Raw genomic sequence first — 14362 nt, forward strand, 5'->3', positions numbered from 1 at the left:
GGCAAGAGAGGTTGGCTGCCAACAGATATCAACATTTTAAAATAGTTTTTAAAATAGTTTTTAAACAGTTTTTAAATAGTTTTAAAAGTATCCCCTAATACTTTCACTGAGGAAAGACACAGACCCTATCAATTAGGTAAGTTAACTTCAACAGTATTTATCTAGTATTTATTTCTAAGTGCTGGAAATAAGGCAAGGAACACATTTGATAAGAGCTGTCCTCAGGGCCTCCCCGGTGGCGCAGCGGTTGAGCGCTGGGTTGCGAAGCTGCCCGCGGCCTCTGCCGCGCCGGTTCAATCCCCGGCTGCTCCCCGCCACCGGAGGAGGATCCCACATGGCGTGCAGACCTCTCCTGCCACCCGCTGCTCCCCTCAGCAGTGTACTTCGGTCCTTCTGCCTGCTCTGCTCCCCGCTCTGGCTCTGGTGGATTCTCTCACCCTCCCGCGCTTCTGACTGTACCCAGTGCTTGTATAAACAAAACAAACAAATAAAATAAATAAAACATGCCTCTATAAAAAAAATTAAAAAAAAAAAAAGAGCTGCCCTCACACCGTTTATATTTTAGGCCTGTTCATAAAAAAACACATGTAGGAAGAAGACAAATAGGTACACTACCCCACCATGGCCTAGTCTTATAATAAAGCTATTGGGATAATAGAATACAGCAAGTCCTTTAATTACAGCACTTATGTCTTTGATAAGGAAAAACAATACCAGCTGACATTATTTATTTGAGGAGTTGATTTGTTGTTTATCATTTTGCTTAAAAATCAGTTTCCAAGAGTTTCCTGGTGGCGCAAGTGGTTAAGCACTGCATTATGAAGCGATCCGCCACCTCTGCATCACGAGTTCAATCCCTGGCCGGCCAGGGAGCAACCCACATGGTGCAGCAAACCTCTCCTGACTTACCCACTGCCTCCCCTCAGCAGTGTACTTTGGTCAATCTGCCTGTTCTGCTCCCCACTCTGTCTCTGGTGGATCCTCTCACCCCCCACATCTCTGGCCTATACCCTAGCTCTTGTATGAACAAATAAATAAATCTTAAAAAATATATAATTTAGTACTTTAAAAAAAATCAGTTCCCAAGAAGCTTACCAACAATGTTAAGTAAGCACATACTTCTTTAGTCACTTCCATCTGGAGAAAGCAAGAGAAACCTTCCAGAAGAGGTGAAGACTAAGCTAAGGTTTGTTGGCAATACAATGTTAGGATATATGAATAAATCATAATTCACAAAAAAATGAAATACTGTCTTACATCATTGCTCATTTATCAACTGGACATTTTAGTGCTTCTCTTATTAATCTTCATGAGCTCTCCCTATATGTTAACATTAACTTTGTTGTATTTTTTTTTTAAAGATTTATTTTATTTATTCATACAAACACTGGGTACAATTGGAAGTGCGGGAGGGTGAGAGAATTCACCAGAGCCAGAACGGAGAGCAGAACAGGCAGACTGCGGGCGGCAGGAGAGGTCTGTGCGCCATGTGGGACGCTTGCCGGGCAGCTAGGGATCAAACCCGCGCTGGAGAGGCTGTGGGCAGCTGCGCCACCAGGGGTGGGGGTGGGGGCGGGGGGGGGGTGGCCACTTTGTTGTATTAATAACAAATAATTACTTGGTTTTGTTGGTTGTCCTTGTTTTTCATATAGTGAAATACACTAATTTATTTCTTTGTTTCCTTTTTTACTGCTTTTAACTCTAAAATGGATTTCCCTTTAGAGACTTGTAAACATTCTTTTAAATTAAAAAAAAATGTATTCTACCTTCTTTTATTTAACAAGATTTATGTTGGACTGTCAATTAGGTCTCTTAAAAAAAACAAAATGTTGGTAACATGACATAAAAGGCTTGACCTATTTTGTTATTTGCTTAAAAAAAAAATCCTCATTTCACCTAAAGGTACTTGGTCTCTCTGAATAATGTTCTGCCCAACACTCTTCTCCCAGATAGTCTTACAGTTTATATCCATTTCCTTCAAATCTCTGTGCTGCTTCACCCAGCACAGCCCATCCTCCAACCCTGCTTTTTTTCCTTAGTATGTATCACTTTCTAACATACTGTAATTTATCGTGTGTGTGTATATATATATCTTCATTAAATTTAAGATTCATATGGACACTGATTTTTGTTCATTGCTTTATCTCTCTCCACCACGTAGGCTAGGGCCTGTTATAAAATACATGTTCCATAAATACAGCTTGAATGATCTTTATTACTTTAAGTCATAATGAATTTCTTCCCTGAAAAGATTTGATATTCTGTTTTCTTTTCTTTTTCTTTTTTTTTTGGTAAGGCTTGACTTAATATATATATATATTTAATGATTTATTTATCTATGCATAAAGAACTGGGGTACAGGCCAGAAGTGCAGGAAGTGAGAGGATTCACCAGAGACAGAGTAGGGTGCAGAACAGGCAGACAGACTGACGTATACTGCTGAGGGGAGCAGTGGGCAAGTCAGGAGAGAGGTCTGCTACGCCATGTGGGTAGCAGCTCCCTGGCCCGCCAGGAATCAAACACGTGTTGCCAAGGCTGCAGAAAGCCTCACAGAGCCACCAGGGAGGCCCAGGCTTGACTTGGAAATGCCTTTACTAGTTGGAAATGTTATTAATTTTTTAAAATTTACTATTAACTCCACCATGACTTATTATGTAAGACTGAAATCACTTTTTAAAAATTAATTGTTCCCAAAGACTCTACTTTTCCAACTACACATTTCTTTCCTTCCTCATAGGCCTACTTCTACCCTAAAATTCTCTGAAAACTGTAAGAGGAATTTGACTGATTTTGCATATCTGAACTAAAAAAAGAGAACTTTGATAAAGTATTTTACAAGTATAACCCTAGGTACAAGTATAATCACTATGTAAACAATGAAGCTATGAGGAAGGGGAATACTACCCATAAGCTTGTTTAACTTAATGCTAACAGCAATCTTACAGAATAAGATTATTATCCCCCACTGGCAAGTGAGAATGCCAAAATTTAGGGATCGCTGACTTGCCCAAAGTCCAAAATGCAGTAGAGCCAGGATTTGCATATAAATTTTGCAAACCAGGGATTTCCAATGGGGACAATTTTGCTTCCTACCCCCTAGGGGTCATTTGGCAATGCCTGGAGACACTTTTGACTTTTAGTATCAGGAAGTGTGGGGGAGGGGAACTGCAACAAAATGTCAATTGTGCAATGTTAAGAAGCCCTGCACTATAATTTCTTAGGACAAATTACTATTTATATGGCTTAAAAAATAAACAAAACATTTACACAAAGCCAACTAGTAGTAAATCTTGATCTATCTTGATAGTGTCACCTGGCAAGAAAATGTAGTTGCAGAGTGTTTTAAACACTCCTACCAATAACTGAACCTTTGCATTTAGCAGACTATACATTACAAAGGTGATCCTCAAACTATTAAGATTAAGCCTCACTATTCTTAATCACCTATCTCTAAATTATGCACAAATCTACATCTTAACCTATTTCTCTGCTGAGCTACAAACTCTACTTTTCAATTGCCAGCTGCATCTTAAAAGTTAAGATTTCTAAAAGTAAACATATTCTCCTGTAGCAAACTGTCTCCTCTTAAGGTGCCCTTTTTTTTTAGGATAGATTATCCTGTCGGAGAGGATAAGTAGTCTTCTTTGATGCCTCACTTTCTCTAAACTCTCCCCTCCCCCAAAATCAAACAGTTTCCTCTATTTTACCCTAAATAGTAGAGAGCAGAGAGCAGATCCTAACCAGAGACAGAGAAGAGTAGTTTAGACCTGATACCAGGTACACAGGTCTGAATCCTGGGTGTCACATAAAAGTATTTCTGTGCAAGTCACCTATTTTTCAGTGACTACTTCCTATTTACAAAGTAAATTTAATACTTGTGATGTCAGTTTGGAGAGGTGTTGGGTTCAGAGTGTGGGGTCCTTGGGTAACCTCTAAGAAGTTTCATGAGAGCTCCCCCTTAAGGGCACATGACGAGTTTCCCACAAGGCAGACATTTATAGTAATTATACCCAAAAGGGCATGTTTATTATAGACAAGGAAAGGAAAAGACACTTGCACAAACACGTGTGTGTAGAACATGCTGTCCCTGAAAGGGGCAGGTTAAGAGACACTGGCATAATCACAGGGTGGGGGAGAAGACAACGTTGGGAAGAGAGCTGCATCTGCTTCCCCGCAAAGGGAGGTTGGTGAAGAGGAACACCTGCCTTGTCACAGGTGCCAGGAGAGCAGCCTCTTGCTAGTGCAGAAATTGCACTGATACAATCTTCTCTTTGGGAGGGGTTCATTCTTTTGTGGGCTAGTAACTGCTGTTTGATTACTTCTAGGGTTGGTGCCTAAGGATATTTTTCTATATTTAGAGATCTGAAAAGACAGGTGATTTTTCTTTTTTATAAGGGCCCTCAACCTCCATGTCCTCTGTCTCTGTCTTTTTCTGGGCCTCAGTTTATTTTTCTATACCTTGTTTAATATTATTTCTACCTCCACCTCCAGCTTCTGGTCTTGTGATGCCTCCTTCCCAAATTTTCTACTCTTGGCCTCTTCCATCAGCTGTCTCTATCTTAAGGGTCCTGGAAAGGCTAAATGAGTTAGCAGATACAAGGCATTGAAGACCGCATCCAGCTCAGTAAATACTCAATATTTAACTATTATTAGCTGTATTATTTAAAGCACTCTCTAAGGTTATCCTCTGAGAATTCAATTGGGAAAAATTAAGAGCTTAAAAAAACATGTTAAATTTATTTTGGGGATACAAAGGTACCATAAGCACATATCAAAAATAAATATATTAAATTATTCTAATTTTTCTTAAAATTTTTTTTATTAAGAAAGGGATAAAGTCATTGAACTATTGCCCAAGAAATTCTAAAACAATATGATTTAAAAGTTTTAGGATTTTTTTTTTAAAGATTTATTTATTTATACAAGCACTGGGTACAGTTAGAAGTGTGGGAGGGTGAGAGAATTCACCAGAGCCAGAGTGGGGAACAGAACAGGTAGACTTGACGAAATACACTGCTGAGGGGAGCAGCAAGCGCGGCAGGAGAGGTCTGTCGTGTCATGTGGAACCCTCGCCAGTGGCCAGGGATCAAAGTGGCACTGCAGAGGCTGCGGGCAGCTTCGCAGCCCAGCGCTCAACCGCTGCGCCACCAGGGGAGTCCCTAAAAGTTTTAGGACTCTTGTACGATCAAGTTGCCCTAGATATAATCAAAGGCCAGCATGACTAGACTATGCTAGCACAAAGGAAACTTTCATATAAAACAAAACTATAAACAATGTATGGAAAATGATCTTCTTTCATATAAGGTGAGTTCAAAAACACAAAATTTGATAGTGTTCCTAACACTGTGCCAGGAAAAATGTTCCTGAGTCCAAAAAGGTGGTTTCCCATTGTGCAAAATGATTTCTCAGACTTTGATACTGGCAAGTAAGGTCATCCATATCTCCCGTTATGAATATATGCATACAATATACTGTTTTACTTAAGGATCCATATGCATCTGGCTGGAGGAAAAGAATACATTAATCATCAAAACGGAACAGCTCACCTGATACCGCTATTTCTCAGTGAAAATTAATGATTCAAATGCAACTTTTGATCCCTAAGCCAGAAACAATCCCCAGAGCTCCTCTAATGTACTTTTCTTATACTTTAACTGTAACTCTTACTTAATTTATTCTGCCTTTTTATTGCTAGTTATTTACAAGTTTCTTTTCCACCAATGTAAGCAGCTAAAGGTCTGTATATGATTATTTCCTTTTTTGTATTCAACAATTTACTGGGGTGCAAATTTGAGTTGATGTTAGATGTCTGATGTATAAATGTCAGATGTCTGGTAAATAAATGAGTGAATAGCATAGTGAAGTTATCCTCTTCCTAGAAAAAAGTGAAAAGAATACACACAGATTGTACTTACCTTATTTTGTTCATTTTGAATAATTTCTATTAGCTGGTCTACATGCCCTTCATCTATGCATTTTTGGCCTGCTAACTGAAATAGGCCAAAATCTTCTTCTTTAAAGTCCTGTTCTTCTAGTATTTGCTGGCAGAAACAAAATTTAAAAAAAAAAAATACTTAGGGAAATAAAAATTTATTTTATCTCTGAAAAATAGGAAAAGTTTAAATTCTAGATATAATTGTATATAAGCATGCATATGAAAATTATGATTAACCCAGTTAATACTTTAATGGAAGAGCTAGAAATCCACTCTGCTAAAGAAATCTACACTAAGTATCAGTATTAAAATTTCAAAGGTTATTTAGACAAGTATTTCACTTGGAAAAATATAACAATCTGTCTTCCTGTTCTGCTATTTATTCACAGATCATAAAAAGCAAGGATTAAAGAAGATAAACATTTTAAGTGAAGGCAAATGTAATTAAAAATAATCTGTGTCTTTCCATATTTGGAAAGGTATTTAACTTTACGAAAACAAAAACCACTTACACATCTCTTTATTATGGATTGAAGTTCCTCCACAGCCATTCCTTGATATTTTTTCTAGCTTTGAACTGAAATATACTAACATAAGACACACTTGTTAACTATCACTGATAGTAAATTGAAGTATAAGCAACCTGTTTTATGCTGATGAATTATTAATAAACATGAGAAAATGGAAAGCTTTAAAACTGAAATGCTATTACAAGTATGTTAGCCTACGAAATAAAAACATCAAAAAAAAACTTGGATCTTTTAAGTTTTCTGGGAGTATAGATTAGAAATAAAGTTTTGAGAGTTAAAAAAAAAAATCTTGTCGAGCACTCACAAGACAGCGCAAACATGTAGCAAAAAGGGTTTTAAAACAGCAAAGCATGCCTTCCCTGAAAAAAATTTCCAAAAGGGCCTGAAATCGGTTCTAGCCATCAGATAAATTTTAAATTTTAATGTTTCACTTGACAAAAATTGGTGTGCAACTCCACTCACCCGAAAGGGGTGTCCACTTACGTGCCCTCCACCCCAAGTGTGACGGGGGCATTTCTCTGCCGGGGAAGCAGCCTCCAAAATACCCAACCCAGCGCGAGAAATCACTACCTCGCCCGGGGACGTGGCAAGCGGCGGCCTTGGAGCAACCCCCGGCGCCCGCAGCCCTCGGCGCCCGCGGCAGGAAGGCCGGCCCGGCCCCGCAGAGGGGCGCGGGCCCGCGGGGTCCTCGCGGAGACGCGCTCCAGCGCGGACGGAGCCCACCGCGCGCGGGCGGCATCCCGGGAAGCCATTGCTCCCGCCGCCGCCCGCCGCGGCGTTCGGGGCCCACCGCCTCAAGGCTTCGTCGGCCGCCCACGCCGGCCCTTCCGCCGCCGCTCGCAGCCCGCGGGTCCCCGGCGCCGGGAGCTCCCGGCCGGGCCACTTACCCGCCGGCCTCGCGCCCCTCGCGCCCTCCGCCGCCTCGCCCCGCAGGCCGCGCTCCCGGCCCCGCCCGCCCGCGGCCCCGCCCCGCGCGACGCCAGGGCGGGCGGAGTCTCGGGCCGAGGCCGGGCCCCCCTCCCCGCCGCGGCGCGCCCATGGCTGACTCGGCGCGGGCCCGGGCCGGCGGCCTCCGGGCCCGGTCTCCCCGCGCCTCCCGAGGAACCGCAGGTAGGACGGGCCTCCCGCCACGTTTGCGCGTGAAGAACGAGCCCCGGCTGGGTCCCCAGCGGAGGCGCGCGGGGCCCGCCCGGAAAGGGGCGGGCTCGGGCGGAGAAGGCCCGACGCTTCCTGCGGAGCCCCCGGCCGGCGCCGCTCGGCCAGGACTTCCCCCTGCCTGGGCTGTGCCCTGTTTCTGAGGGGAGGGGGAGCCGCCGTGCCGGGGCGCTAGACTGGGGTGCCAGAGGGTGGGTGAGTGGGGCGGCGGCCGCGGGCTGCCTTGTAGCCGCCCTGACGGAGCGCGGGTCTGGGTCGCACGGGGGTCCCTCCTTTCCCGCTCGCGAGCCCGGGGGCGTGGAGGGACGCGGCCTCTACAAGCCGAGTCTTGGGCTTTCAGGAGCGCTTAATGATGTGACACGAGGAAATTCAGTCCCGAAAGAGAGATACTTTTCAACCAAGAAAAATTTGGGAATAATTAAGTTACAACAACAAGCTGAATTCCTTGTTTTGGTTTACACGCAGGGTTGGAAATGAAGTGTGTGGGTAAGAACATCGTCTGCCGTCCTCTGGGGCAGCTTTCTGTTGTGTAACTTACTGTGTGTGGACTGAACCTGTTGTTTGTTTTTCTTAATTGTAGATACTAGAAGGACAAGTGCTTTGAAACAAGATGCTTCTGAAAGGTATGAGAACTACTTGAACAACTGCATTCACTTATCTGTTTCTTAGGGGAATCATTTTTTAAAAACTATAATGTGTGTACTATCTTAGAGAAAATTATGAGAGAAAAGGGGCAAACCTGGAAACACTAGGCTATGCATCCCTCTACTCCAGGCTTTAAGAAAACCAAGTTTGACTCTTAGATTGCTGGTGAAGGTATGAGTATCTGTAGTAAGGTGCTATGAGAATAAACATTCCTGAAAAGCAGGTACTCCCTTTTCATTTTTTCAGGTATACTCTCCTCTTTTTGCTTTGTAAGTCAAGAGTTCAGGAAACCTTTTCTGTGCTTTGTTTACATCATGTCCATATTTTCAGCAAAAAGTAGCACTGTACTTCTGGGCTTCTCCTAAAAGGCCATTTTATCTCCTGTGACAAAGTTTTTACAAAGATTATTAAAAATATATACATTCATGGTGTAAAGGCAGGACAGGACACAGGGCAGGTTCTCTGATCCCATGCAGACCGGGTAAAGGAGGAGTCAGAATCCTCAGTAGTTTTGCAGGTTTTTTATTGGGGTTCACCAGGCATATGGCAGGCAGGGGTGCTGGCTGGGGGGCTGGCAGGCCCCCCCCAGCAAGTCTTCACTCTATCTGGGCTCTCTGGCGTTCGTTCTGCTGCTTCTCGGCTTCTCTTTCGGCTTCTGCTTCGGCTTCTGCTGCTGCTACTGGAGTCCCCGTGACGCCGCCCTTAAAAAGCACAGTCTAGCTCAGCTGAATCCCATCTACCTATGCCCACACCCAATTCCAGGTGCCCGCCATCAGGCATGCATTCAGGACAAGGATCCATCATCTATCCTGATGGCGGAAGGGCAGAAAAGCCTGATATTTTCTTTACCCTACACATGGTTTATCATTTTATGAAATGCTCATTTGGCCTTAATTTACTCATTCTTTAAAGAGTTATTTACTGAGTGTAAGATATGCCAGACCTGAGTTAGATCCTGAGGATATGGTTTCGAACAGAATTGCCACAGTTCCTGTCCAGTAGAACAGAGAAATACCAATTACACAAATAACTATGTAATTATAAATTGTGATAAGTACTATAAGGGAAAAGACTGATACTCTTAAGGAGTATCCGCTTAGTTGTGGATTGGCAGGGCAGGTGATGGAATTTTCAGGGAAAGGCTTCTCTGAGGAATTAAGCTGAGGCCAGAAGGCTAAGTTGGCATTAACTAGACAAAAGAGGAGTAAGAAGAGACCTCTAGCCAATGGTGACAGTATGTTGAAGACTCTTGAGACAAGACATATAATGGTCAGTTCAAAGAGAGGAGAGACGCCCATGGTGGTGTGCAGCATTCTGAGTGGAAGAAAGGAGCACAGGAAAAGTTTAGAGGGAGAGGCAGGTTTCTATAGTAATTGGTAGGCCATGGTGAGAAATTTAGAATTTCTAAGCACAAATGGGAAAACTTATCAGAAAGTGATGGAATTTAAATTCTGGAAGTTTTAAGCACTTAGGAATGATGATCATCTGGGAATGGTGAACTGTTTGGAAGAGCCTTTCCCTATGAAACACTGTGGTTATACTGACTTGGCTTCAGGAAATTCTCCATGAGTAAAGTTTAGTTAATATTAATGATAGTAATTTGTGGCTTTCCTCAATATTGATCTGACCACAAACTGAGCAGATTATATTTTATCCTGGCCACTACAAGTTGAGAAATACAGATATACTGAAATGTATTTTCAACTGATCATCCAGGATGTTGTAACAATTAAAAATGCAAATAGTTGTTTAGGAGCATGATCCTTTATCAATGTATTCCAGCCGAAAAATACTTCTACATTCAATCCAACTGAGTACTATTAAGCCAGAACGTAAAGAACTTTGCAAAAATATAAACAATTCCACTTGCTAAAATTTCCATTTAAAATTATGTTAACATTTGTGGGCATATTATTAAATGTTTTCCCTTTTAATTCTATGGTAAATATTGACAGATATAATCCACATAAGCAGAATTGCTAATTTTAAAAGTATAAAGGAATCCTGAAACAAAAAACTTTGAGAACCATTGATCTGTACCAAAATACCTGTTACACTTGGGGCAGAGGGCAGCGATGAGACAGACTGTCCATGAGAAGTAGTTGTGAGTACCCGTCAGTTAAAGGGAGTATCCCTATTATCTGTAGGTTGAAGTAGTCAATGGTTTTAAGTCTGCAATTCCTGTCTCATGATATGGCTTTTATTGGTAAGCAGCAAAATGAAAAAAATAAGAATATTTTTCATATTGAATATCAAGAATCACCTTAGTCTATGTTTACGTCTTATTCTTTTTTTGAGAATGGCCTTTACTTGGGCCTCTCTGGTGGCGCAGCGGTTGAGCACTTGGTTGTGAAGCTGCCCATGGCCTCTGCAACACCCGTTTGATCCCCAGCCACCAGGCGAGGATCCCACATGGCGCGCAGACCTCTCCTGCCGCTTGCTGCTCCCCTCAGCAGTGTACTTTGTCAGTCTGCCTATTCTGTTCTCTGGCTCTGGTAAATTCTCTTACTTTCCCGTGCTTGTGACTGTACCCAGTGCTTGTATAAATAAATACATAAATCTTAAAAAAAAAAAAAAAAAAAAAGAATGGCTTTTACAAAATGGTGGATGTAGGGTAAATGAAGATTGGTCAAGTCTGCGGCTATTACCTGTGACCTTGATTGTGCTAATGCAGGAGACACTTGGGAGCGTGGCCTTGGGGTACTCTTGCCTGATTGTGGACACCTGGAGTATGGTGTGGGCATGCACAGGTGTGCACACCTGAGCCTGAGGTTACAAGGGTGGCGTCACACAGGACAGCTGCGGCAGAGAGCGGCTACGGCAGCTACGAGAGGAGACCACAAGAGAATGCCAGAGAGAGCCCAAAGAGAGAGTAAAAATTCACTGGGGGCTGGGAGGCTTGCTAGCCCCTGCACCCCCAACCCCCCCAGCCTCCCTGCCTTGCCAGCCTATGGGCTTGCCCCACGACAGTTGGCGTAGAAAGAGCATTAAAGACTGAAAAAGCCACTGAGAGCTCCAGGTCTCTCCTTTGCCTGTCTACCTTTATCGATAGAGAACCTGCACTGTGCTTGCTGGCACTACAGTGGGAGAACAGGTGTTAGTTGTGAATTATTTTACAACTTATTTTAATGTCTCTATTTGGTAAAATAAGTGGTTAGCAATCCTGTATAAGTCCTTCAGAATCTTTTTGCGCTTTAAAAATTTTTTTTGTTTAAAAAAACTTTTTTTACAGATTGTTTTTGGTAAAACATTGCTCCACCCAAGGAATTAAATGTTGGAAGTCAATAAAAGTAGGGAGAGTAGGTGAGTACTCTCCAGGTGGAGAGTCAAGTCAGGGTTGAGGAGACCAGCAACGGTTATTCTGGTAGGCAAATAGAAACCAGAAAAGGAGCAAATAAGTCCCCAAGATGGGGCCTCCCTGGTGGTGCAGGCATTTGAGTGCACACTGTGAAGCTGTCCCGCAGCCTCTGCAGCGCATGTTCTATCCCAGCTGGCCAGTGAGAATCTCACATGGCACGACAGACCTCTCCTGTCTTGCCTGCTGCTCCCCTCAGCCATGTATTTCGTCAGTCTGCCTGTTCTTTTCCCCACTCTGTCTCTGGTGAATCTTCTCATCCTACCGCTCATCTGGCCTGTACCCTGGTTCTTGTTTAAATAAATAAATCTTAAAAAAAAAAATATCCCCAAGATGGTTAATATTTTTGGTTCTCTGGCAGTGATTCTCAACTCTGTTGCACATTAAGATTATTTGGTACACTATTAAGACACAACAATAACCAATCCCTATTTTCAGAGATAGGATGTGCTGCTGGGATTGAGAACCATTGTCCTGCGGCTTCAGCTTTTATGTTCCATGGTATAAGGGAACCAGCAAAGGCTGACAAAGTCCCACTCAGGACAAGACAATGCTGTCCTCCCAGGAAGATTGTTGTTTTCATGAACGACATATTTATGTCAATACAGTTATTTAATGAGAACTTACAATAAAAAAATAAATACTTCTTGCAAATGCAACTCTGTCCTACTTCGTAACTTCAGTCAGCTTTTATCCTCGGGTAGCTTAAGATTTGACAAAGAAATTTTTACTTGTAAGAACAGCCAAAGTCATATTTTTCCTCTCTAATCTTTGATGATTTCTAAGGATTTCAGCGAAAAAGCCTGTCTGTTTAGGATTACACAGGAATGATAACGTAGAAACTAACTGGCAAAAAGATTTCACCTACTTTTTTTTCTATAGTTCTCCCTTGTTCTCTGAGCGGTAGAAAGTATTTAATCCTCTAATTATGGCAGATTTCTATGTGTGTGTAGTGCAACAAGTGGCTTATTTCTTTTTTTTGAAAAGTGTTGGATCAAAAGTAATAGTAGTAAAAAATACATACTTAATTTGAATAGCAAAATAGCAAGTTATTTTAGTATTTTACTTTAAAACAGAAAATTGCTATGATAAACTTACAGGTAGAACAAATTTAAATAATTGTCTTTAATTTCAGGAAAGCGGAACTAGAAGCAGCTGTGAGAAAGAAGACTGAGTTTGAAAGAAAAGCTCTACATATTGTTGAACAGCTTTTAGAAGAGAATATTACAGAAGAATTCCTAAGAGAGTGTGTATGTGTTGACTAATTACTTTTAGTATAAGATCTTTAAATCTGTGCCATCCAAAACTTTTTTGCTCTATTAAAATCTTTAAATCTGTTCTCAGTCACTAGATATAGGTAACCAAAAATCATTAAAAAATTATCAGCTAGGGCCTCCCCGGTGGCGCAGCGGTTGAGCGCTGGGTTGCGAAGCTGCCCGCGGCCTCTGCGGCGCCGGTTCGATCCCCGGCTGCTCCCCGGCCACCGGAGGAGGGTCCCACATGGCGCGCAGACCTCTCCTGCCGCCCGCTGCTCCCCTCAGCAGTGTACTTCGGTCCTTCTGCCTGGTCTGCTCCCCGCTCTGGCTCTGGTGAATTCTCTCACCCTCCCGCGCTTCTGACTGTACCCAGTGCATGTATAAACAAAACAAACAAACAAACCAGCAAACAAATAAATAAAGCATGCCTCTATAAAAAAAAAAAAAAAAAAAAAAAAAAAAAAATTATCAGCTAGTATGTATTCGTTGTATGACTTTAAAATCTTCTAATGAAAAATAACATGCATATTTTACCTCTCAGTAGTAGTTCATTTCTCCAGTCTGCTAATCTTGATTTTCATCATGTTTGCACTAATGATCATGTCATTTTTCATATTCTTTGTTGACCTACTATAGTAACAAGATTAGTTTTATGAGTGTAATTCCATTAATTTTGATTTTTAAAAGCCTGAAGTACGCCATTTATGATTTAACTTATAAAAGAATTATATTTGCATTTTTTATTTCTTTAATAACTATTGCAGTGAAATTTGGAATGGAACTTTTTATTATATTATAATCCTTAAGAGAGAAAAAAGAAAATTTAGAATGTAGAGCTTCCATGGTAAGCTTAATCTTTGTGTGGCTCTGAGATTTTTCTAAACACTAGGAATGTAAACATGACAATATTTAAATTTGTATAGGTAATTTCATCAGAACATACATATGTGATAATACTAAAGAAAACAAAGACAAGCCAGAAATGTTTTTTGTAACAAATATCTATATCAATAAAAAGTATTTCACAATGCAAAGTACTAACCCCTATAAGATCACAACCAATAAAAAGTATTTCAGTCTCTGTGAAAACAGAAAAACTTGTTCAGAAGGATCTCCTCCAGGTTATGGGACATGAGTTGAGATTATTTGAATATGAATATGTCAAAGGAAAATATTTGGTGTTAGTGTGTAATCATCACTTCACTATTCTCCTGTATAGTTTGTGTTTTAAGCTGGTAGATTTTGTTCAGGAGTTATGACATCATCAATATACTTTGTTTTTTAAGATTTGCTGGAGAGAGGTGAAATTATTATTTCATTTTAGAGTAATACTTAAAACATATATATAAATATACACTAATGCAGATATACTATCAGTATTTTGCTTTGGTAAAACAATTAGCTATAGCACCACGTCTTCCTTCTGACTCAGATTTTTTCATGAACTTTGTAATCTACAAAGATTACACTCTACTGTGATTATATG

The 14362-nt window shown here is 41.4% G+C and overlaps 3 protein-coding genes across 5 annotated transcripts in view; 2 read left to right on the forward strand and 1 right to left on the reverse strand.

Annotated features, from left to right (window-relative positions):
* GLMN (glomulin, FKBP associated protein) overlaps positions 1-7392 on the reverse strand; it is a 29374-nt gene extending 21982 nt beyond the window's left edge. Inside the window, exons 1-3 of one of the 3 annotated variants that reach the window (XM_037498652.2) lie at positions 7353-7392; positions 6448-6522; positions 5916-6041 (exon numbers count right to left, since the gene is read on the reverse strand). In XM_037498652.2, the coding sequence (XP_037354549.1) occupies positions 5916-6041; positions 6448-6486 (165 nt within the window). In that variant the 5' untranslated portion in view covers positions 6487-6522; positions 7353-7392. The other 2 variants (XM_054691005.1, XM_037498653.2) reach the window with 2 other exon arrangements.
* LOC119236883 (translation initiation factor IF-2-like) lies at positions 6888-7763 on the forward strand. Its single transcript, XM_037500827.1, has one exon. It carries the CDS (start codon positions 6888-6890, stop codon positions 7761-7763), a length of 876 nt encoding a protein of 291 aa, XP_037356724.1.
* A 128-nt stretch (positions 7764-7891) lies between these two features.
* The window catches only part of RPAP2 (RNA polymerase II associated protein 2), a 78147-nt gene continuing 71676 nt past the window's right edge, over positions 7892-14362 (forward strand). The window contains exons 1-3 of the mRNA XM_037501397.2: positions 7892-8106; positions 8201-8243; positions 12756-12870. Of these exons, the coding sequence (XP_037357294.1) occupies positions 8094-8106; positions 8201-8243; positions 12756-12870 (171 nt within the window). The 5' untranslated portion in view covers positions 7892-8093. The remainder of the gene's footprint in view (positions 8107-8200; positions 8244-12755; positions 12871-14362) is intronic.

This window comes from Talpa occidentalis, unplaced genomic scaffold (genome assembly GCF_014898055.3).
Source record: "Talpa occidentalis isolate TD23 unplaced genomic scaffold, MPIMG_talOcc4v2.1 talOcc4.9, whole genome shotgun sequence".
Taxonomy (NCBI): Eukaryota; Metazoa; Chordata; class Mammalia; order Eulipotyphla; family Talpidae; genus Talpa; species Talpa occidentalis.